The following is a 26,224-nucleotide window of genomic DNA, read 5'->3' on the forward strand; positions in this document are numbered from 1 at the left end:
CAGAAAGGAATACGGGGGAACGGATGAATCTTTTGTGTTTGAGTTTACATCCAGGGCTCCAGGTACATACATATATATATATAATGGTATATAATGTCTGTCACTGGTATGAGTAATTGTTAAGTTATCTAGGTCACCTCTGCTAACTGCATCAAACATGTTGTAAGCGACCAAATCTGATACCTGCACCTTTGTCATCATGATCAGTGTAACGAAGCAAACACGATGAAATATATCGTGTTTTAAGTAATTGAAATACGCCTGCTCTTTCAAAAATAGGACCAGTCGTCATTTTTTTTCCATCACAATGAGTACATTGATATTGTATTTCTTCCATAACGCATAGCCGTGGTGGCTTTTATTCATATATTGTACGTGATACGATAAACACAGGGTCAAAATACTGCCCAAGATAAAAGACTCTCCCGACTTCATAGATCGCATGAAGTTCCGCTACAATGATTTCTCCCTATGTTTTCACCAAAAGCGCAGTGAACCCTGGGATAGCTTTGTTATCAGCAACCTAAATCACTCACGCATTGCAATGCAAATCCGAATGGCATCCCGTTAAGCAAAGGGAGGTAACTGCATCAGGCATGAATCACACTTCGCTCACCAGGTGCGATTGGTGTGTGGAGTTGAGTAAGCGGGCGACAGACAAGACTGGATGCCGTTTCCTGAATATAACCGTCCATACATACAATGACATATGACTCACTGTTACACCGGGTCATGAATGCTTAATGGGGTAAACTGCACAGACACAGACCTCACACCTGAGAGTTTCACCTGTTGAGAGTAAACTGCTCGGGACATTGTTTACCCAAACATCAACAGAGACCAACTACTCGCGACAGGTAATCGATTGAAAACTTCTTATTCTGTTGTTTCAGTAACGGATGTGTTTAGGTATGACAAGTGTGTGATTGCGTATAAACTCTTATCAGCGTCAACGGTCATGTTAATATGGCGCGTCTTGTCAAACTGTTATAATAATTTTAGTTCCTATTCAAGCTGTTGCTATCAAACACACGTAATAATTTCATTTAGTTCCGCCACGATCACAACGCTACCATATACCTGTTCACCGTGCGTGATTCCGAGAAACGTTGTTTAATGCATAGACTTGATATTAGATATTGACTTGCGCATTTTCATTAACACGTGTGAATATGTAGTTTTCGCCTTTGTTAATGTCGATATGATAAAAAAATGCGACTGTCATGCGTGACGCAAAAATCCTGCACCTGCTTTGACGACGCTTGTGTGTTTGAATTTTAGGGTATATATGAGGTAATTGAATTGATTTTTCATGACATAAATCTTGTTTGCCATAAGACCTGTACACATAGTATTATTAATAATGCACGTGGAAGAAGGGAAATTATTTTCATTGTTTCAAACCAAAGAGATCTATCGTTCGTTTCCGTTTTGATTTCCTGTGTATGTTTACTGATAATACGGACGTTGTCACATTCACGAAGCACGCATTCACCAACCCCAGGATGTATACAGGAAGAATAATGTATTTAACAACATCCCGCCTCTAACGTTGCGGTCACGACCATGTGTTTATATATCTATAAGAAAATAGAGGAAGAAAATTATTGTATTTAAGGGTCACATATTGCTATGCAACAGTTTGAGTCCATAAAATAATGTAATATCCGACCTTCGGGCGTATGACACACTAAATCTATTACACACTGTATTAAAATATAAATTACATGTTATACAGTACGGTACCAATAATACTATCACATATACCTTTCTGCACACACTGTAAATTGTACATTGTATAACATCACGAACAGTTGTACATGATGTAACTTCACACAGCCCTGTTATACACGATGTATTATACATCCGTTATACAGACATTTCGCATGCATGATGCAATTCTGCTCGCACGGCCGACTATACCCGGTATAGCATGCTGCAGACACTAGCATCACGTGGACCATATTTAACATTCGAATTACCTGGAGCCAAGACCTGTGTCCGATACTTGTAAAACCCGTTTTGGAGAATGCCAATTCGAATTAATATTATCCAGGAATCCTTATTTACATGGTTGAAGTCCTTGTTTACATTTAGTAAACATTACCTGACAAAAATGTAATTAAGGTAGGCTATTTTTTTCGTCCGCATTAATAAATGTATTGTTAGGCAATGAGGTGATTATTCTAAGATTTCGTATCTGTCACAGCCGCCGCTAGGGTATTACGGAGTGCCGCGTTAAACAACAAACCAACAAACAGTCAGTAACATTTGTAATGAGTAAACACGTAACGCAAATGTTGTTATGTCAGGTCGCATGTCTGAATGCATTGTAAATTACCCATGCCAATATGAATATGGAGGATAAGCGGTTGATTGATGGCTAGACACGTACGTCGTACATTATGGATGGGATAGATACATGTAATACTGTATACAGCCTTCAACTCTGGTGGATCACACACGTGATCCAATATCGACACTTGGTTACCATGGAGACGGCGTGCTATTTATTTCGAGGCAATGTGGACTGGCATGTGTATGCGTTATTGTACATTTCACTTTTGATGTAGAAGTGTCACTGTCATGCACTGTCTGTATGGGGTTAGGACCGCCATGTGTCGAACTCTCTCTTACTCGAACTCAACCCTACCGAGTTTCCTAAAGGGATGAACGAAACACCTTAGAAAGACAATAGAAACTACCGGTATATCAACTTATCCATAGTTCGAGTAAAGCGGAGTGATTTGAGATCACAGTGCCGATAAGAATTCAGACAAGACCACAAAGAGTTACGGATGGGGTGACCAAGTTGTTTAGGCGTTCGCTGGTTAACGCCGAAGACCAGATTCGATTCCCGACATGTGTACAATGTGTGAAGCCCATTGGGGGTCCCCTGACGTGATATTGCATTAATGTTGTTTAAAGCGGCGTAAAACTTCACTCAGTTGGAGTTACGCATTATACGTAACGTGAATTCATGAACTGAATTATTTTTAAGTATTCATGTCGAAAATATTGTCACTACGAGTGTGAGTGAGTATGGTTTTACGCCACTTTTAGCAATATTCCACTAATATCACGGCGGGGGACACCAGAAATTGGCTTCACACATTGTACCCATGTCGGGAATCGAACCCGGGTCTTCGGCGTGACGAGCGAACGCTTTAACCACTACCCGACCGCCCTTGTCTCTACGACCCGCTAGTCAAGTACTACATGTATTTGATTTTTGCATATAATGCTGCGATATATGTTTATCACATCCGTGCGTGTCGTGTTCGACAGATTAATGTAGGCATTGATTCACGAGTTCAAACTGCTGTACACTTATCGACTGAACGTTATCTATGTGTGGGGTCACGCTGACATTGTGGAGATATATACCGTGATCTAATAACTAGGGTATCTGTGTTAGTGTTAAGACCAAATACTGGTGTTGTCAAGTGTCGGGGTTTAGTAGTATTCTTCCCTTATTACAAAATACCTGGCGGCTGTGAAATATAATGACCGCCAATTGGCGATGGTTGGTTCCTGAGTGGCAACCATGCCTCTGGGATTAAAACAATAATTAAGCTCTAGACTGTGGAAATAAAATGCAATTACCTGCCACAAAATTAAATTGTTGCAAGGTGTTTTCTTTAAAAAAAATCAGGCTCAAGTTTTAAATAACAAAAATATCTGGTTTTGTAGCAGTAGCTGAAATATATCAAGTCGTGATACAAAACCCCAGCTCGGCATTCCCAAATTGTGTTGGATCGGTAGTCAGTGATCTCATATAAACGTTGTAGCTTTGGTTTATTTGATACGAGTAGAAAGTTTGGAAAGACCATTGGTTGGTTGATGCATGGCATCATATCCCAATTGCGTGAATTCCCTTCCTGTCTTAGCCTATTTTGATTTGACGGGAATTAAGGCAAAAAAACCCCATTTAATGTCATTCCATATTATTTTGTTTCCTCTTTACAAAAGACGCCACCTTCACTTACCGTTATTTGACATCATGCACATTAATGGTGTCCCCTGCAGTGATATTGTTAGAACAGTGTTAAAAGGCGGCGTAAAACCATACTCACTCACTGACATCCGTGCCAACTAGACAAAAACGGCCGTTAATTCTGTCCCATTCAATAACACGATGGTACAATTCACATCCACAAAACCGTTTATCCACAAACATTCACCGTTCAACATTTCATTACCATTCTCCTCCCTTTTGTATAGTATTGCTCCGATCGGCAGTCTTTATCACACACGAACAGTTAAAGATTAGATTGAAGAGTGACAGCGGCAAATATTGATCGACCGGTAGACGCATCGTGTCCTTGTAATTCTTTGGTATCCCAACTTTATTATTTGCTCAATGTTTGTGGTTGACATTGTTCGCCTTTATCAGCAGAATAGTACATGCCATGTATTTCCAGCGTGCCTCGCCGGATGTCGGGTGAAATGATTCATGTACGGCTGGTTCGACAGGCCATAACACGCCGTATAACATGGTCATGTCAAGAGCCGTTTCGTGGATGACGGCTGTGTTAAGAGCATGTGCGTTATGCTTTATAGGACACGCTGACCGGTCTGATATTTACTGCCTGAGTGTGGCTGAAGTTTTGTTGTTTGCTGAAGACCTGTTCTATTCCACTATATTGCAATCAGCAATATTCCAGCTATATGACGGCGGTCTGTAAATAATCGAGTCTAGACCAGACAATCCAGTGATTGACATCATCAGCATCGATTCACACAATTGGGTTATGATGACCATCATCAACCAAGTCAGCGAGCCTGACTACCCGATCCCCGTTAGGCGCCTCTTACGACAAGCATGGATTGCAGAAGACCTAATTTAGCCCGGATCTTCACGGTCCCGGAAAACGACCAACACTCTGAGAGTACGGTGATACGCTATTACCCAGGTCATCTAGCCTGACCATCAGATCCATCTGGTCGCCTCTTACAACCAGCGTAGGTTGCTGGGGACGTATGATTACCCAGAATCCCCAGTGACGTTGTGCGTGAGTGAGTGAGTGAGTATATTTTACGTCGCTTTTAGCAATATTCTTGCAATATCACGGCACCAGAAATGGGCATCACACGTTGTATACATGTGGGGAATCGAACTCTGGTCTTCGGCGTGACGAGCGAACGCTTTAACCACTTGGCTACCCTACCGTCCTCGGTGACGCTATCGACCAAGAGCAAAAGTTCAACGTCTGGGGAAATTGTTACGTACATTATAGGCCCCCGTGACACAGCTGTAACATACAAACAACGTTGTTTCACTCATTCGCCCATCGTCTAAATACCCCGTGAAACTACCAACACCCCGACGGCGATTTTCTTTGCTCTTTGCTATCAATCACTGGTTCGTCTAGCCCCTGGGGTGGTGGGGTAGCCTTGTGGTTCAAGCGTTCGCTCGTCACTCCGAATACCCGGGTTCGATTCCCCACATGTGTAAATTTTGTGAAGCCCATTTCTCGTCTCCCCCGCCGTGATATTGCTGGAATATTGTTAAAAGTGGCTTAAAACCATAATAGCTCACTCTCTCGTATTGCCCAGATTATTTACAACTCTCGTTAAACAACATTTTCATAATCTCACTTCCATAATCCATCATGTTTTAGGTGACGTGTTTGTATTTTTTAACGTTACACTACAATGGCAATCGTTCATCACTGTAATTCTGTCGCAATAGGAGTGATAATCGGAACATATTTAGATACTAGTCCCTGGTCTGTTGGTGCATGGAGGGCATAGCTAGACCATATTTCAGTTGGAACATACTTGATCATGGTCTGTTTGTTCTTGAAGGAAACAGCTTGACAATGTTTCAGTAGAAACATACTGAGATACTAGGCCATGGTCTTGTTGTTCATGGAGGAAATAGCTAGACAATGTTTCAGTAGGAACATACTGAGGTACTAGGCCATGGTCTGGCTGTTCATAGGGGAAATAGCTAGACAATGTTTCAGTAAGAACATACTGAGATACTAGTCTATGGTCTGGTTGTTCATGGAGGAAATAGCTAGACTATGTTTCAGTAGGAACATACTGAGATACTAGGCCATGGTCTGGTTGTTCATGGAGGAATTAGCTAGACAATGTTTCAGTAGGAACATACTGAGATACTAGTCCATGGTCTGGTTCGTGGAGGAAATAGCTAGACTATGTTTCAGTAGGAACATACTGAGATACTAGGCCATGGTCTGGTTGTTCATGGAGGAAATAGCTAGACTATGTTTCAGTAGGAACATACTGAGATACTAGGCCATGGTCTGGTTGTTCATGGAGGAAATAGCTAGACTATGTTTCAGTAGGAACACACTGAGATACTAGGCCATGGTCTGGTAGTTCATGGAGGAAATAGTTAGACTATGTTTCAGTGAGAGTGAGCCTTGAAACATGGTAACACTATCGCTTGGAGGAGCTTGCGTTCACAGCTCTGTATGCTCAATAAGATGTTGTGTTTACCTGAGCGGGGGGTATTTACTCTGCGAGACAAACAACACATTTTCTGCGGAAATCGATGTGGCTTTTTTGGAAATGTTAAAAAATACCCCCGGCCGCCCCGATTCAAACAAAATGCTGAAAATAGACGAGTTTGTGTGTTGGAGAAGAATGATGTTATAAGGATGAGCATACTTCCCATTATTGTGACGATACTCGAAACCGGTTTGATTTGTGAGAGGTAGGAAATAGTTAACATGTAAATAGATTCTTAAATATTAACAAAAATTTAGAATTAAAAATATCGACATTATTGTGTGAGTTCCCAGTGTTGATATCAGACGGTGCATATATAGTGGAATAGAACAGGTCTTCAGCCACCCATGTTTGCCGTAAAAGGCGACTATGCTTGTCGTAAGAGGCGACTAACGGGATCGGGTGGTCAGGCTTGCTGACTTGGTTGATGCATATCTTTGTATCCCAATTGCGTGGATCGATTGTCATTATATCAATCACTGCATTGTCTGCTCCAGACCGCCGTCACATAGCTGGCATACTGCTGATTGCGGCGTCAAACAAACAAACAAACAAACAATGAGTGAGTGAGTGAGTATGGTTTTACGCCGCTTTTAGCAATATTCCAGCAATATCACGGGGGGGACACCAGAAATGGGCTTCACACATTGTACCCATGTCGGGAATCGAAGCCGGATCTTCAGTGTGACCAGCGAACTTATTAACCACTAGGCTACCCGACAGCCCCACAAAGAAAAAAACCACGGTCAGAAACACAATTTAAAATGTCTCCCTTGTAATCCAATTCCAGTAAGGAACTTAATATTGACTTCTATACAGCTCAAATATTGATAAGAATTGCTATTACGGTCATTATTTATCTTGAAATAAAATAGGTGAGTTAGTCTGTATTCTATGACTTCGCGCGGACTACCAGGGCTCTTCTCTTTCACATAAAATATAAAGAGGGTCTCTTCAATTTATTTGGAATCGATTTGAGTTCTAAAATTTGTAATGTAAAGATTGTAACTTCAAATTTGAAGCATAATAAATTCTAATTTCAGAGAATAGTAGGGCTGATAAAAAAACCAATCGCTAATGGGGTTCGCCATGTTTTATACTGTTCAAAGTTTGCTAAGGACCACACTTTTGACTTCAGCAAATGTTTTGTATATGTTTAAACTACCATTGATTTTGCCGGAGACAAATAACATTAACCCAATGTTTTATGGACATCCTTCTGTATGTTTATCAATTTACTAAAATGAACATTTTGTAGACATTTTGGATAAGAATCATTGTCAAAGAATATACTTTTGTTTTTTTTGTTAATGCCGCAGTCGGTAATATACCACCTATATGGCGGTCGTCTGTAAACCGTCGAGTCTGGACCATACAATCCAGTGATTGAAATCATGAGGATCGATCTACGCACTTGGGATACAATGACATGCCTCAAACAAGTCAGCGAGCCCGACCACCTGGTTCCGATAGTCGCCTCTTATAACAAAATGGGTTGCTGAAGACCAATTCTATCCGATCTTCATGGGGCCAAAGAATTAAAACCGTGAATATGAATCGAACTGAAACTATACATATTTTGTATGTCACTGTTATTTGTCTGAACGCCTATCACCACATTGAATCCCAGGGTGCTTGTTGTACTGGTTCTTTCCACGCGCAGCGAAAACGCAGTTTTTAGTATTGATACAATAATTACCACAAAGGCCAACATGGCAGCGGGGCCAATCAACACTTGACATGTCGTTATGGGTGCCGGGGGCCACTGCTTCAGCTAACACTTCGGATGACGGTATAGCCCGGGGCTAGTTCTTCGCAAGGCTTACGTATACATTTGATCTGAAAGATCATTACAGGGAAAACAACTTGAGCCGCGGGTCATGCACGCTTCAGTGAAGGTCAGATCCTTAATGTCAACATGTACATCTACACAACGCGGAAACAATTTCGTGTGAAAGAAAGTTGAGACTTGATGACTTCACGCCTCTGTAACCCTGTGACGCAATCCCGTAATCGATATTTAATGTGTGGCTGAAATGACGCAACGCCAACGTCCATCCGCGTGGAGCCGCCATTGTTTCTTCACGTGACGTAATGGGATTTGTGCAAGTCGTGGTTAAAAACCTGTGGTCGGATTTCGCCGCCGGTTTGTCTTCTTGATCTGTATTGTGCTCTAAGACAGCCTGACCGGAAATGTCAAGTGGCATTCCCAGGTTGGTAAGGACAATGTCGGAGTATTCACTTGGTACAGGACTGGCGCATGCTCGTGAAATTTGTGTTTTCTGTTGTTTAGCGTTGAACGTTTGTTTGTTGTTTAATCGAATTGGACCAAACAATACAGTGAATGACATCATGAGCATCAACCAAGTCAGCGAGCCTGATCACCGGATCCCGTTAGTTGCCTCTTTCGCGGCAAGAATAGGTTGCTGAAGACCTTTTTTACCTCGGATCTTCATAGTATATAGATGAGTGAGAGAGCAGAGTTTTCCGCCGCTTTTAGCAACATCACTATCACGACGGGGTTGTCCAGAACTAGATTCACACATTGTACCCATGCAGGCCATCAAACCCGTGTGACGAGCTAACGCTTTCACCCCTTGGCCACCCTACAGCCATATATACACACAGCAACCATGGGTTGTTGAAGACCAATTCTAATCCAGATGTTCATGGGTTTTGCATGGGACGACCTGCATGTTAACGGAAATACTGTACCGAGTGGCTTCTTATTCATCTCACTAACGATTTTTGCAGTAACTACCAACTCGTACATATAGTTAATTGCACCAGGAATAGCAGACACGCATGACTTGGCCATGAACGCACCTCGCTGACCTAAATATTGTCGATGCTTTTTATCAATTTGTTTGCAAGTAATAACAGGAACGGGGGCCCTAAGGCGCCGCGATTCGCTGTGCAAAGTTGCGTCCCTTGGGCACGCCAGAAACCTATGATTGTAGGTTCGAATCCCGGTTCGCTCCGATTATGTTTCAAGGTTTATGCCATACCTGTGGTCGTGGGTTTTACCGGAGTTGTAAACATATGAGACCTGCATCACTTCGGGCTTTGATCCCACATCAAGCTGACACGCCGTAATATAAATGGAATACTGTTAAAAGCGGCGTTAAACCTCACTCACTCACTCAAATAATAATAAACAAAAGTAAACATGGAAGCGTGCGTGTAGGCCAATGTTTACATTTCCACAATATCGCTGTAGGTATTGCAAAGTTGAAACATTTGTGTTTATGTAGAGACGCTGAATGGGAAGAAGGTAATCTTCGTTGCACAGCTACTTCACCCCCCTCCCAAAACTACGACAAAACGAGTCCTAAGTTCACTCGACCCTTGAAGATTTCGGGGTAGAATAGGTCTTCAGCAACCCATGCTTGCCGTAAAGGGTGACTATGCTTGTCGTAAAAGGCGACTAACGGGATCGGGTGGTCAGGCACGCTGACTTTGTTGATGCATGTCATCGATCCCAATTGCGTGGAACGATGCTCATGATATTAATCACTGGATTGCCTGGTCCAGACTCGATTATTTACAGACCGCCGTCATATAGCTGGAATATTGCTGAGTGCCGCGTAAAACACCAAACCAACCAACCAACCAACTAAGTTCACTCAGATGGATGAGTCTGGACAATACTCCTGATAAGGATGCTGTGCTAGCTCACACTCTCACGAAAGTCAGGAGAAAATGTTTATTTTTTCATTATAGCTTGAAACATGCGACATGTCCATCCCAAGTCGCATCCTACTCGTACAACCTCCCCAGACATCCAGTGAGATTTATCCCCCATCTTGACACTCAGAATGTCCTTATCAAATGTTGAGTAGAATAGTGGATGTTGTCCTGTATGTTTCAATAGATTGGCGTAGATTTCCTTTCACAAAAATATAATGTTAATTTCCTCGCGCTGTTTATTTCGCAAATTACACATATTGACGTCACACGTTTCCTCACAGCTGTCACTGGGTGCGGCCCGTATCAGTCATACAGGTGTACATGGATTGCACGCACCACCTGTGCAGCATATTGGGTTCGTATCAAACATATTGACAGACATGTATGACGTTACTATGACAATGTTTTGTATTCGTTTGTGGGGTTTTCCCGCCCTTTCATGTTGGGCGAAGATCATTTAACATATACACCTTGCATCGACAGCCAAGGCCAGAGAGTACTTAATGGCTTTCAAGTAGCAAAGTAGAGATGTTTTGACATTAACATATATTTTATTGCCATGTCTAGACTATTTATTACGCTGCCCCCTTTTCAGATTATTGACCTATTGTGATCGTAGGTTTGTTTGTTGTCTAACGCTGCAGTAGTCTCCTATGTGACGGCCTGATCATAGGTCGGTTTACAAGATTTGAGTGGTTGGTTTGTTGTTTAACGCCGCACTCAGCAATATTCCAGCTATATGACGGCGGTCTGTAAATAATCGAGTCTGGACCAGACAATCCAGTGATTAATATCATGAGCATCGATCCACGCAATTGTGATCCGGGGTAGAATAGATCTTCAGCAACAAATGCTTACCGTAAAAGGCGACTATGCTTGTAAGAGGCGACTAATGGGATCGGGTGGTCAGGCTCGCTGACTTGGTTGATGCATGTCATCGATCCCAATTGCGTGGAACGATGCTCAAAATATTAATCACTGGATTGACTGGTCCAGACAAAACAACCAATCATTGATAAGTACATGGTTATTCAAGATGGCTAACTATTTTATGCAGATGTTTGCTGTTTGTGTTCTTAATGGTGAATGTTACAAGAACGGGAATGTCCACTGAATGTTAGCAGCCTGCCGTCTAAGCGGTTTGTCTTTGTTATTAGTCATTCGTGACTAACTCGTGTTATTCCGGGACAAGCCGAACAGCGACTCGTGCCCCTCTCGTGGCCATTTTTGCAAACGGGCATAGTTAAAAGGATTGTAACCTGGTGCTGGTCGCGAGAGGCAGCTAATGGATTGGGTGGTCAGCCAGCTAGGCCAGGTAGACACAATTTATGGATAACAACTTCTTTAATACTATAAAGGCGACGTTTCGGTACAGATCCTTATACCGATGTCAAGCAATGTCGGTCATCCGTCAACTTCTAAGTACATGTAATGCCAAGCAAACCACGCAGCACGACTAGGTAGATAACAAGTGATTTAAGTGTAACATTACAGAGTAGTGAGTGTGGTTTTACGCCGCATTAAGCAACATTCCAGCAATATCACGTCGGGGGACACCAGAAATGGGCTTCACACATTGTACCCATGTCGGGAATCGAACCCGGGTCTTCGGCGTGACGAGCGAACGCTTTAACCACTAGGCTACCCGACCGCCCCGTAACATTACAGAAAAAAACTAGCTCGGAAAACGAATACGCTATAACCGACCATGGCACCATTCCTTCCTGAAGGCTTACATTCACCTCGGCTGACCTTGATAGTTGGCCCAGCTCCTAACCTCAGGCATTAATGATAGCAAAGTCAGGCAGTACTTGACCGATACCCACAGAATCAATATTGACAGCAAGTATCATTATGGCAGGGCCATGACCCAGGGCAGGTAGTCATTAGATGAAGATGCACGGGAGTGATGTGACTTGCCCGGGTCAGACATCTATCAGCCCACAGTGCAATTATACAAACATCTATACTCACCGCCATAATAAACACGAACCATAGAAACATATAACGTATGTACGTTAAGAAGAGCTGTTCCCTATGTGTAACAATTTATGACAAAACTAACAATCAGTCAAGAGTTACCACAAAGTGTCTTTATTCTTATCACGATATGCTGCACGTGATTTTACGCGCCAATCTTGCACGAGACAAATGGTGCATTTAGAGTCATGGATCACGTGATACGTTCATGAGCGTCGGTTCATACAACATACCAGTATGTTCGTTTGTGCATCGAACCAATCTAATCTCACTTGAATATGGAGCGGTCAGGTAGCCTAGTGGTTAAAGTGTTCGCTCGTCACGCCGAAGACCTGGGATCGATTCCCGACATGGGTACAATGTGTGAAGCCCATTTCTGGTGTCCCCCGCGGTGATATTGGTGGAATATTTCTAAAAGCAGCGTAAAACCATACTTACCCACTCACTCACTCCCTTGAATATTAAGAATTCTTCATATATTAACCGACTCGTATGGTAGTCGTGTTTCTTTTGGCGGTGAGTATATATAGTGTCAAAGTAGACACAATTTAAGGATGACTTCTTCAATACAATACAATATACGAGACGTTTCGGTACAGATTCGAGTACCGTTGTCAAACAAGATTTTGTATAATGATCTATACCGAAACGTCGCTATGACAGAAAAGAAGTTAATTTCCATAAATTGTGTCTCCTCTATCATCCGTCAACTTCTATGAGATGCCTATCAAACAGTTCATCTTATGTAGTGGTTGGTTTGTAGTTCAGGGTCTGTATATTATCCAAATCAGGTGCGAAGTTGATTAGACATCATGGCGGATTGGTGAGGTTATCGGCACTGATACTTTGCAATAGGTTTAAACTTCAGTCATCATATACTGCTAGGTGTTTACACAAACAGCTACGACCTGGCCGTGGGTTCGAATCCAAGATTCGCCGCCATTGTGATATTTAGTGTTGGTACCATTTCCGTGCTTTAGGGTTTCACCTTGTCTGAAAAACGTCTAAGACATGCGCCACTCTGGCATCTCTGCTTTATGAAGCCGATCTCATTAATACAATTCCATCTCAGAGCTCGCTTCCGCTACATAAAGATCTGAGGACATTCAATTACAGGTCTCGTCAGATCGACCTTTCGCGAACTTTGACTGACCTTGAAATGTAACTAACAGGAAGTCAACATTAGCCAATCAGAAAGTAGCTTTCTCGAGGTTTATGATAGTATTTTCAAACAGGCGACTTCCATTCCAGACCACGCTTTGAAAAATATTGTGACAGACAAATTTGAACGAAGGAAAATGGCCGAGATGGACGACATTATATCACAGTACTTCACACGGGCTATTGAAAGTGAACCGAGAGATTGACTATAATTTTGACGGATCTGTTGTTCGGAATGCCATGTGTTTGGTGGTTTCATGATTAGAAAACACGTTCGGACTTTCCCGATCTTGTAAGCGAGGCATGTCCTGTAATTGGATGTCCCAAGGTCTACGTGCAGCGGTAGCGAGCCCTAGCATCTGATCTAGGGAGACTGACATCAAGCGTGAGCGCTGGAATACTGTTCAAAGCGACACTTGATCAAAACTCACGCAGTCATCAAGGCTTCTCATATTTGAAGTTGTGGGAAAACGTGAGAACAAACTTTTTAACAAAAATCCCAATATATGGTTCTGCGGCACCAAGAGTGAGTGTGGTTTTACGCTTTTAGCAAAATCCCAGCAATATCTTGGACGGGAACACCAGCAATGGGCTTCACATTTTGTACCTTTGTGAGGAATCGAACCCGGGTAACCACTAGGCTGCCCCACAGCCCCCAGAACCAAGAGGGTTAATGATATCCAGATGGACGTTGGGATGATATGACACAGAAACATATTTTCACGTATGGTATTATGTGCAGCGTAATAGTCGTGGTCGCAGTGATGGTCGTAGTCGTGGTCGCAATGGTGGTTGCAATGGTGGTCGTAGTCGTGGCCATGGTCGTGGTCGTGGTCGTGGTCATGGTCGTGGTCATTGTCGCAGTGGTGGTCGTATTCGTGGTCGCAGTCGTGGTCGTGGTCGCAGTGGTGGTTGTGGTCGTGCTCGTGCTCGTAGTCGTAGTCGTAGTCGTTGTTGTGGTGATCGTGGTCGTGGTCGCAGTGCTGGTGGTGGCGGATGTTGTCCACGCAAACCCTTACAACGTTCAAGGTCACGTCCCTGTATGCTGTTTAATGCAATGTGCAAATATCCCTTATCAAAATATAACCATGATCAATAAGTAATACGATAAACCTACTTCTAAACTCGAAGCAAAACATCTTACAACAGTATTTCTTTGGAGAGGTACCTAAGACTGCATTATCTACAAAATATTGGATGTTATTTTTATGCATTAATCGTCGAGTACCTTCAACACATACTGCTATGTATTATTTACAATAATATTACACCTAGGTATACCGTAAGAGGCGACTTACGGGATCGGGTGGTCAGACTCGCTGACTGGTCCATGCATGTCATCGTATCTCAACTGCGTGGATCGATGCTCATGGTGTCAATCACTGGATTGTCTGGTCCAGACTCGATTATTTACAGACCGCCGTCATACAGCTGGAATATTGCTGAGTGCGGCGTTAAACAACAAACACACACACAAACCAAGATATACATGACGAATTACTTTAATTTGAGCAACATTAGAATGTAAAAATGTCGGTTCGTCATTTCAACTCTTTGACTAAAGGATAGAGACCTTAATAAAAAACTGTAATTTTTTGGCTCGTGTGCAAAAACCTTAGTGACAATATGATTCCTCGCTATTCATGTGTCAATATTAATCATATAGTTTAATCACATAGTAACTTTCGCGACGCACATGGGAACGAGAACTGAAAAGAGACGAGGGTAATGACTCAAGAGGGCGTGTCTCTGATTGAAATGAGGTTTTCATGCCTTCAAGTTATCAGTAAGGGAGTTGCCTCCCTTAGGTAAACTCATAGTTCCCGTACAGTGAAACCTCGTTAATTCGGACTCTTCCGTCCCATGCCAGACCGTCCAGATTAACTAGTCACGGGTACGTAGTAACATCCATTTGAATTCATATTGTCGTTCCGGGGCGGTGGGGTTGCGTGGTAGTTTAAGCGTTCACCCGTCACGCGAGGGCCTGGGTTTGATTCCTTACATGGTTCAAATTGCTGGAATATTATATCACCGGGATAAACGGGGTTTCGAGACTAACGGAGTCCAGATTAACGGGGGTTCGAGACTAACGGGATCCAGAATAACGGGGTTTCGAGACTAACGGGATCCAGAATAACGGGGTTTCGAGACTAACGGATCCAGAATAACGGGGGTTCGAGACTAACGGGGTCCGGATTAACGGGGTTTCGAGACTAACGGGGTTATGTCTTTACGGGGTCCGGATTTGGGGGTTGCACTGTGGTTGTTCACAGGAGCTAAAGGGTGCTTTCTGTTACCGCAAGGTATTATTGTATATTCACAGAAATACGATCAGGATGCCGTTCTGAAAACGGTCTAGGCTTGACATCCTTCCGTGTAATCTCGCTAAAGAATGCTGTTGAATTATGCATTACTAATCCATATTGTTTTTACTGACGCCGATGTAACAATGGTTTTCCATAATAAGGTAGAGTATATCTAACGAAGGTTCCATATGGGACAGTGGAGATTGCAACGATCGACTTGTGCGATGAAAGGTTATTTTTTGTTTCCATGGTGATGGCGTTTTATAGCGTGCACACCTGATTAATGATTGATCCGTCAATTAAGATTGTGAATAAATGCATTGAAGTTATTCTAAGGATCCGCGCTCAGGTGTGATATTCTAACATTCGCTTTGTGAATATTTAATTTAAAGCCATGAAATCGCTCAACGTGGGGGCTTTTGTGTGATTTTGTTGTACAAAAAAGTTAATGTTTTATATGCTCATAACAAAGGGGCAGGCTACTGTGCTGGGAATACGATGTAGTCCCGCGTGCCTCATCCCGACGTCATCTTGGTCAAGACGTATTTAATTCTAAACGTTAGTATCTTTAATACTGCACGTTTAATACTTTATTAACTTTGGTACTGTAATAACTTTGATACGACAAAAAAACGTTTATGCTGCAATAAATTTATTACTATATTAACGTTAATAGTATTAATACAATCATAATTTAGTTTCAGTTATTCATCCTTGATGATTATTGCAACGTAAACCTTGTTCAAACACTCGTAGTAATTTTTAAATTTTTGTCTTAAATATTTAAATACTAACAGAAAAACTAACTAACTGACTGACTGACTGACTGACTGACTGACTGACTGACTGAATGAATAAATAAATAATTGGTTTTTGATAAAAAAATAGTACTTAATAAATATTAAATAGATAAATAAAATAACTAAATAACTAGATGAATGAATGAATGAATAAATAAACAGCTTTCCAAGCGCAGTCCTGCGTACTTCATATCCCTTCAGGTAATGTTGTTGTATCAGCTGTTCGTATTGCCAACAATAGTCATTGTTTGTTATTGTCTAACAATGGAGTCCAGGTAACATGAGTATCAACACCAACATTGTCGCAGCACCGCACGAAACCGCAGACCTCGGAGACTAAACATATCAATCTAGCACAACAGACCCTTGTGAATCCGGACGCAGCCACCTCACCGTCGGATGAATATTGGATGATGTTTACAGTATTGATTCGGTTTATAGGCAGTGACCCGTCACGGCGAACCGTGGGAAGCTATGTACGGTATTGTCTACCAACATCTCAGTCAGTTCAAGTAGTATTGATGGGCGGAGGCGACGGGCGGGATTGGCTGTAAATAGAAGGAAATAGGTGCGATTATGCGAGGACGTTACGATGTGGATTCATTGATTGCGGGTAAGTACCTGGGTCCTTGTGGTGCAAAACTGTTACGAGATAAGCGCATCTTCATGACACACAAGGAATTATCGTTGCCTTAGGAACCCCTGTGACAGGTGAGCCTTGGGATTCTGAAGGTTGAGATGGTAGTGTGTATGTTCTTTATTTGCATTTTCCAAAATTTATTATTTGATGTTCGTGATAATTAATTTATCATGCTGAAACCGGAATGGCGATTAAAAGCTCACATCGTGCAATGTGTGAAGCCCATTCGTGATTTTGACGGAATATGGTTAAAGAAAAACAATTTTAAAGTCTCATTATGGGCTTAGTGTAATGGCGTATAGTATAAAATGACATTTCCATCAATCAGAATTTACTCAGCTGATGAGCATTGATATTTTAGTTGTTGTAAAACCAGTTTGTTGAAATTCTTAGCTACTCTGCAGTATGTGACTTACGTCAGTTACGTGTCCCGGTACATCAGACGCTGTCCTTGACAATGTTAACATGCGGTCGTGATGACACCGCCATGGAGTGGATATTTGCAGAACACATATTCCCGTCCGATTTGTCGGATACTTGCTTCAATGCTTCACATTTCTGACACAGCGAACCCTCGTTTATCGGGACCCCTCTTGACGGGAAATGCTCTTGTTTATAACATACATGATAGGTGAGGTGAGGTGAGGTGAGGTGAGGTGAGGTGAGGTGAGGTGAAATGGGGTTTAACGTCGCTTTCAAGATTATACTATACTATACAAGATTCTGCTTGAACTAGTCCGGACTGATGCCGATTTTATAGTGCTAGCCCACTGAGATGCCATGCCGCAGTATACCGACTCCTAGCCGACGGGTCCTTATTTTAACCCCTTAATGCCGAGCGCCAGACAGGGAAACAACAAGTACCATTTTGTAACTTCTTTTGGTATGACGCGGCCGGGGATCGAACCCCGGACCTCCCACTCTCCGGGCGGACGCTCTACCGCTAGACACTCCACGGAGGCGGTCCCAGTGTACCTAGTCTGACTCGATCCGATTACTTGGACTGTCGACGTCGAGTTTCACCAAAATGACGAACGTCTATACGTCCAGCGTCACGTTGGTCATTCTCCGACGTATTCTAGTATATACTATAACAGAATCTACAGACCAGCGATTTGTTTATCCGGACGATTAATCCAGGAACGGCAATGTCCGGTTAAACGAGGTCACTCTGTATACATTGAGGTGTTATGTACATTTTTGTAAGTATTATTAATGATGGCAGTTTTTCGTGCAAAAAGCAATTAATAAATGACACAAGGACAACGCCCAATAGCAAAATGTGTATTTTTGTTTTATGTCGTAAATGATTGACTTTTTGATAATAAGGTCACGTATGTTATCTGATAGATCTGTAGGATACAGCCCCGGGCTGCGTCGGTCTACGCATTCAGAATTGACAACGCATGTCGGTGTCGCATGTCAACACGCTATCACATTACCAGCGAGGCAGTTGTGGGACGCTGGAACGCGTTCATATTTACTCCTTTAGACGAATGTTGGCTTCGATCTGTCAGATGTTAAAAGCATATTTTTTGCCCACTCTTTCTAGATTAAAGCCGACGCATGCTTTGGTAGTTAGATTACATCATCAGATCCGCCTGCGATTATACTGTCCGCGATGTTATTTGAAATGACAATCCGGTTAATCTTCTTACACACTTGAACCCCGTTATACCGAATGGTGTTGTTCCTAGTCAGTCCCCCGGATTAACGAATCATTGTTACAGAGCAGAGTTGTGTCTGAATTAACGAATCATTGTTACACAATATTGTCTGAATTAACGAATCATTGTTACAGGGTAGTGTATGAATTAACGAATCATTGTTACACAATAGTTTCTGAGTTAATTAATCATTGTTACAGATTAGTGTCTGAATTAACGAGTCATTGTTACAGAGTAGTGTCTGAATTAACGAATCATTGTTACAGAGGAGTGTCTGAATTAACGAATCATTGTTACAGAGTAGTGTCTGAATCAACGAATCATTGTTACAGAGTAGTGTCTGAATTAACGAATCATTGTTACAGAGTAGTGTCTGAATTAACGAGTCATTGTTACAGAGTAGTGTCTGAATTAACGAGTCATTGTTACAGAGTAGTGTCTGAATTAACGAGTCATTGTTACAGAGTAGTGTCCTCTGTACGGCGAACATTCAGCGTTTGGAAGTTCCGTTATTAATGGGTCATTTATACGTTTCTAATATTTGTAAATCAGGACGATTTTACTGGGAGCGATACTGTCCGAAATATCGAGGTTTCACTGCGAATATGTTTTGGTTGGGTTTGTTTGTTGTTTAACGTCACCCTCAGCAATATTCCTGCTAGATGACGGCGGCCTGTAAATAATCGAGTCTGGATCAGACAATCCTGTGATTGACATCGTGATAAACGATCCACGACATCGGGGTACGATGACACGTCATCAACAAGTCACCGAACCTGACCAACCGTTCAACTATTTTAGGTTGCTGGGGAGCAATTCAACGCGGCTTCCCCACGGGTTCATTTGTAATCCCACCAAAGATAATTACAAACAATTCACGTGGCACGGGTAGCCGGGTTTGACCATTGCCTCCATGGCCTGGTATCTGTTGGTGATTTGTCTCATTGTACTGTGTGCAATTCGCGGTATCATTAACTGATAGATCGATACCTATAATACTGTTTGATTGACCTGAATCACAATCGCCAGGACGCCAACTGGTCCGTTTCAAACATGTTTTAGTTATACTAATCCGTTTTCCTCAAGCCCAAATCTATGTATGGTACAGTACCCAGAATTAGGAACCTGTAGATACTAACAGTACGACTCGCGTGAACCACACTGTTGGTTGGTTGGTTTGTTGTTTAACTCCGCACTCAGCAATATTCCAGCTATATGACGGCGGTTGTAAATAATCGAGTCTGGACAGACAATCAAATGATTGATATCATGAGCATCGATCCACGCAATTGGGATCGATGACATGTATCAACCAAGTCAGCGAGCCTGCTCACCCGATCCCGTTAGTCGCCTTTTACGACAAGTATAGTCACCATTTACGGCAAGCATGGGTTGCTGAAGACCTATTCTACCCCGGAATCTTCATGGGTCTAGAACCACACGGGTATTGTATCGTGTTTGCGTGTGAATGAGACTAAAGGTAGGCATCAAGCGTTCATTATAAGCGATGCTTTATCTCAAAACGAGGCTTCTGACTGGTAGACATGTGGAGGACATTCCAGATTTGACGCATCAATGACCAACATGATGTCCGATGCCATTGCCTATTTTGACTTCTACCATATGTTGCCGTGTTTATTTAAGTGAACATTTGCCTTGCCTTTGCATGTGTTGGGGCAGGGTAGGCCCACGTTTTCGCTATCAGCTGGTATCGTCACTATTTTATAGCGATTCATAAGCACCTACTCAGGATATCGGCGGACGCGTACACTGGATCTTGCTCTTAGTAATTTGTTTGAATGCATGAAAATGGCAAACTTTTTCCCCTTTGTTTCATGATCGTGTCAGTGTTAGCCTTCTCTACACGTACGTCCTAACTTGCACCGTGCCCTTACCATTGTGACATATTTAGGTCATTTGAGTCTTGAGGCCTTCCAGCCTTTTGACTTGCTCGATTCATCAGAGAAATGTCGCTGTATACTAACCAAAATAAAATACATGTATACTTGAGACATGCAGCCTCGTAAGGACCTCCTCCCTACCCCCCCCCCCCCCCCCCCCCTCCCACACACACACACAAAATAAAAAATAAAATAAATAAAAAAATAATAAAATAAAATAAATAAAAAGAAGAAGAACGGAGTCAAGTTTATGGTCTTTTAGTTTATTCTAAAATGATAAAATGATGATACGACACAATTCACAAACACTGACCAGGGTGCCGTTGTACAAAACAACCTGAGCGCTACAACTGTTGTTAACATTTGTCTATGTTAAGGTATGGAGTTACGATCGCCTCAACTCTAAGATGGCACCCTGTACAACGAGTGGGCTAAGAGTGTAGAATGCCCTTTTCGCAGCGAGTTCAGTAGAGTGATGTCTAACCTGCACTTGACAATCCAAAAAGCCAACCTTGACAGACACGACATACGTATGCACAGTTTTTACCCTCATTTTTGAGAAAGCAGGTTAGAGTCACCTTCCCTTGGTTGAAAATCCGGAAAATAGAAAAAAACACCAAAAAACCCGACGAGGCGGGGACCCGAAATATAATGTGTTTCTGGCCTAACGCCCAGGCCACCCGTTATGATTTACCCAGCTTTATTCATGTTATTGTGCAGGGATAATTTACCATACAACACTGTGTATTAAAGATCTGTAGATCGGACAATATACCATTGTGTCACCGCTACAGAGCAAGGACCCCAGGTGGCCCGTAGACGTGTGTGTAATTGTGTATACAGTTTATGTCTGGCGATAAGTAGACTTTATCCTTATGCTAATACAGAGGGCATGTAGGTCAATGGCCTTGATACTGTGTCACCGTAGTAATGGGTTTAGCTGTAGCGTAGGTTGGCCTTAAAAGCCTCCTATCTCGGCGATGACTAGGGTATGTTTGCCTGACTAATGCGGGTGGCACGGGTGGCCCTGTCGTCTAAGGCGCCGCAATTCGCTGTGCGGAGTTGCATCCCTTAGGCATGCCATAGAGCTATGGTTGTAGGTTCGAATTATGTTCCTAGATTTGTCAGCACATACCCATGCTCGAGTGTTTCAGCAAAGTGGTAAACATATGAGACCTGCATCACACCACTTTAAGCTGACAAGCCGCGATACAACTGGAATACTGTTCAAAGCAGCGTTAACACCGTATTCTCTCACTCATACCAAAAGCACGTTAAACAAGGACTGGTCGGCTCAGAGTCAGTAATTTGTGTCTGAGTGGAGTATTCATGTTCACTCAGTAAGTCAGTACACTGTGATTTGAGGTGAAATGGGGTTTAACGTCGCGTCCACGATTATTGCACTTATATAGCGACTGCATGCGTGCGTGTGCGTGTGCGTGTGCGTGTGCGTGTGTGTCTGTGTGTGTGTGTGTGTGTGTGTCTGACTGATGCCGATTGAAAGTGCTAGCTCACCGAGATACCTTTCCGTAGTTTAACATGAATACCCCACTCAGATACAGTATACTGACTCCGAGCCGACCAGTCCTTGTTTAATCTTTTAAGGTCTTTTGGTATGACTCGGCTGGGGATCGAACTCCGGCCCTCCGGTTCTCCAGGCGGACGGTCTACCACTAGATCACGGAGTATACTTTGACTCGATCCGATTACCTGGTCTGCCGACGTCGAATTGCACCAAAATGACGAAAGTCAAAGTCCAGCGTCACACTGGTCATTCTCCGACGTCAAGCTAACATGCTTCCAATGGCGTGAAACCCAACTCAATGATCCGCGTTTTGTAAAAATGAGTTAGGTTCCGTTTATATCGGACTCGAATTAGATAATGGAGGGGACATGCATGTACAATCTGATAGATGTTTGTGGTGTGAGCAGTATTTAACAATATTAACAACCCATGCTTGATGTAAAAGGCGACTATGCTTGTCACAAGAGGCGACTAACGGGGTCGGGTGGTCATGCTCGCTAACTTGGTTGATGCATGTCATCATATCCCATTTGCGTAGCTCAATGCTCATGATATCAATCACTGGCTTGTCTGGTCCAGATTCGATTATTTACAGACCGCCGTCATTTAGTTTGAATATTGCTGAGTGCGGCGTTAAACAACAAACAAGCACACAAACAAACAAACAAACAAACAAGCATCACTGTTGCGGAACACCCGATCCATAAGGTCGCCTCTTACAACATCGTTAAGTATCAAACAGCAAGCGGTAGCCTGTGCTATGATGTACATGTTCCAATGAGCTTGCCATGTTCATAGATGCACCCTCTGTGTATGTTCATCACTGGTTCTTGTCTTCCAGACACCCTGTCATGATGTAGAGGCCTCACAGCGCCACCCCCACCATGCGCCCCTCCGTGTATGTTCATAACTAGTTCTTCTTGTCTTCCAGACACCCTGTCATGATGTAGAGGCCTCACAGCGCCACCCCCATCATGCGTCACTCCGTGTATCTCCACGTACTCTCGTCCTTCAACATCATCCTCATTGGACTAGCGAGTAAGTACACTATTGACTGGTCAAGCACTGTATGGATGTTCGTTATTTGTGAACGAGTGGGAGAGTATGGTGTTAAGCCGCTTTTAGCAATATTCCAGCAGTATCACGGCGGGGGACACCAGAAATGGGCTTCACACATTGTAGCCATGTTGGGAATCGAACCCGGGTCTTCGACCTTTTAACCACTTGGCTACCCCACCGCCCCTGTTCGTTATTAAGTCGTCTGTGAACATATATACTTTGTTCAGGGTTTCAAATGAAGCAGGGGCGGTCGGGTAGCCTAGTGGTTAAAGCGTTCGCTCGTCACGCCGAAGACCCGGGTTCGATTCCCAACATGGGTACAATGTGTGAAGCCCATTTCTGGTGTCCCCGCCGTGATATTGCTTGAATATTGCTAAAAGCGGCGTAAAACCATACTCACTCACTCACTCAAATGACGCAGTAGCGTGTCACCTCTAGTGTACACATCTCGGTGTTAACATGTGAGGACACCTCTGTAGGAGCTCGGGGTATTTCTAAACTCTCAAAGGGGAAGTAACACATGGTAGTGTATTCGTTCTGTAGAACAGAAATCAAATTAAAAAACATTTCCTGACTCTGAAAACAGGATCCAGACAACGCGCACGTCCATGTATTTGTGATCATGGAGACAATAATTACCTACAACACATCCATCAGCTTACACGACGTTCTTTGATTTGTGTCGATTCTTTTAAATCTGATAATATCATTTTTCATTGATGAATAAGAACTCATAGGAGGGGCTTTATCGAACCACACTTGCAGGTATTCGATATATGCAGTGTTGACTGGAACATTAATACGGAGCTGTTAAAAAGTTCGAAGTCGGATGAAACACTCTATTTCTCTAATTTTTTTAGCCATATATCCCCTTAAATAACGAAAGTGCTGAAATGTTCAAAGAGATTGTTGGTAAGAAAAACACAGATATCATTGCAGAATTGCGTAAATATTATCGATTCCAACACACCAAAGAATGGTTTTGAACTTGGACGACCTTTTTTGTATTTCATTACGGTTTACCTACGACAGTGATGCTGTTAAGTACAAATATAGCTGAGTCAGAGCTATTAATTATTGACTTGTATCATGGAAAGTTATTTAGGGACACATCAACCCAAAACATCAACAAAACAACAACAACAACAAAGCAACAAGTTGTTTTCGATATTAAACGTTTGAACGCCCTCATGTGAAATGAAAACTTTGAATGTCATTTTCATGTTGTTGTTTTCTTTTACTTGCAGCCAATGGAAGCACATACTGCGAACACGTGCGCTGTGAGAATAACAACCCCTGCAGAACTATCTTCTCTCACGGCACGGGGGACAGCCATGTTTCCGCCGAATGTGTGTGTCACGGGAAGTGGGCGGGGACACTGTGCGAGTCCCAGATCCACGTGACACCCGGTGCCATCACGTCCTCCAGTGCCGAGGTCGTCATCAGTATCAAAAGTCCAAACACAAACACTCCGCAGCCCAGCCAACATAGTTTCTCATACACCCTCATGTATTGGAACAACAGCACAGACCACGCCTGCGCACTGCTACAGGAACTGACGTCACAATCCTACGATGTTGTTGGTTTAGAACCAAGTACAGATTATACAATATGTGTTGAAAGTGGGATGGTGGAAACGTGTTTCTTGACGTATCACAACGATACGACGTTATCCACAAACTGCCTCGTTATAACAACGGAAGGGTTTACAAGTCGTTCTCATTCCAATAATGCAGCGGCCATTGCTGCCAGCATACTCATCGTCATTGTCGTTCTAGGAATAATTTTCGCTGCAATTATTTTGAGAAGAAGACATTTTTTATTAGTCGACAACTTATTTGGGTTGTGTCGATGTGCATGCTGTCGAAAGAGGCGCCCCCGGGCGTCTATGGCAGCTACTGACTTAATTGTCTCCCCTGATTCACCGTTAATGGAGACTTCGACAAAATTAGACTTTGCTCCATCGAGTCCCGGGAAGCCGAAACATCGGTTATTAAAACAGCGGTCCAGGGGATATGCTGCGTATTCAACGAAAAATGAAAAGAAAATAGTTCTGACAACCGTATTAGAATATAATCAAGAAGGAGAGCTGTTAGAAAGTGATCCATTGTCACATATAACTTGAGTGCAATGTTTGTGTATTGACGATGTTCTTGATCAACACTGGTGCTTAAACAATGTTTGGGAACGGTTGGCCCCGTCGTTTAAGGCGCCGCCATTGGCCCTGCAGAGTTGCGTCCCTTGGGCACGCCAGTAACCTATGACCGCGGGTTCGAATCCCGGTTCGTCCAGATTATGTTTCTGGGTTTGTCAGCACCATGCCATGCTTTTGGGTTTCACTAAAGTGGTAAACGTCTCAGACCTGAATCACCTCGGGCCTAATACACAAGTTGCTGTGATATAACTGGAATACTGTTTAAGGCGGCGTTAAAACCCAACTCACTCACTCACTTACTCTAAACAACGTGCTTGCTGCATCTGTCTCACTGACCGAATCGGTAATTATCATGTAAAGTATTTGAACTACATGTATTATATCAAAAAATAAAATATTTGCTCTTTTTTATATATCCAGTTGTTAAACAGAGATTGGTAAAGACGATGGTATTATTCAAAAGGTTGTATATTCCAGTATAGAATTGGTGACATGTAGCCATCATTTGTTTGTTTGTTGTTTAAGGCCGGTAACAGCAAGTTGTTGTTGTTTGTTGTTTAACGCCACACTCAGCAATATGCCAACTATATGACGGCGGTCTGTAAATAATCAAGTCTGGACCAGACAATCCAGTGATTGAGATCATGAGCATAGATCCACGCAGATGGGATACAATGACAAGCATCAACCAAGTCAGCAAGCCTGACCACCCGATCCCGTTAGTCGCCCTTTACGACAAGCATAGTCGCCTCTCATGAAAAACACAGTCGTCTTTTATTACAAGCATGGGTTGCTGAAGACATATTCCAACCCGGATATGTAACCATTAGCACGGTCAGAGGTACATAATGGATCGT

At 42.8% G+C, this 26,224-nt stretch overlaps 1 protein-coding gene across 3 annotated transcripts; it reads left to right on the forward strand.

Annotated features, from left to right (window-relative positions):
* The first annotated feature begins 629 nt into the window (after nucleotides 1-629).
* LOC139459742 (uncharacterized) lies at nucleotides 630-25,762 on the forward strand. 3 transcript variants are annotated; one of them, XM_071241397.1, is made up of 4 exons: nucleotides 630-857; nucleotides 16,862-17,033; nucleotides 22,995-23,191; nucleotides 24,460-25,762. In XM_071241397.1, exons 3-4 carry the CDS (start codon nucleotides 23,128-23,130, stop codon nucleotides 25,335-25,337), a joined length of 942 nt encoding a protein of 313 aa, XP_071097498.1. In that variant the 5' UTR covers nucleotides 630-857; nucleotides 16,862-17,033; nucleotides 22,995-23,127; the 3' UTR covers nucleotides 25,338-25,762. The 3 variants fall into 3 exon arrangements, with proteins under 3 accessions (XP_071097498.1, XP_071097497.1, XP_071097499.1); XM_071241396.1 differs by lacking the exon at nucleotides 16,862-17,033; XM_071241398.1 differs by lacking the exons at nucleotides 630-857; nucleotides 16,862-17,033 and adding an exon at nucleotides 17,081-17,131.
* Nucleotides 25,763-26,224: the final 462 nt, after the last annotated feature.

This window comes from Haliotis cracherodii, unplaced genomic scaffold, assembly GCF_022045235.1.
Source record: "Haliotis cracherodii isolate W230 unplaced genomic scaffold, xgHalCrac1.p SCAF_13, whole genome shotgun sequence".
Taxonomy (NCBI): domain Eukaryota; kingdom Metazoa; phylum Mollusca; class Gastropoda; order Lepetellida; family Haliotidae; genus Haliotis; species Haliotis cracherodii.

Excerpts from the sequence above, each read along its gene's own strand:
- LOC139459742 (XM_071241397.1), top strand. The coding sequence starts at position 23,128 with ATGCGTCACTCCGTGTATCTCCACGTACTCTCGTCCTTCAACATCATC. Across the intron at positions 23,192-24,459 it reads CATCCTCATTGGACTAGCGA|CCAATGGAAGCACATACTGC; the intron begins GTAAGTACACTA and ends TTTTACTTGCAG.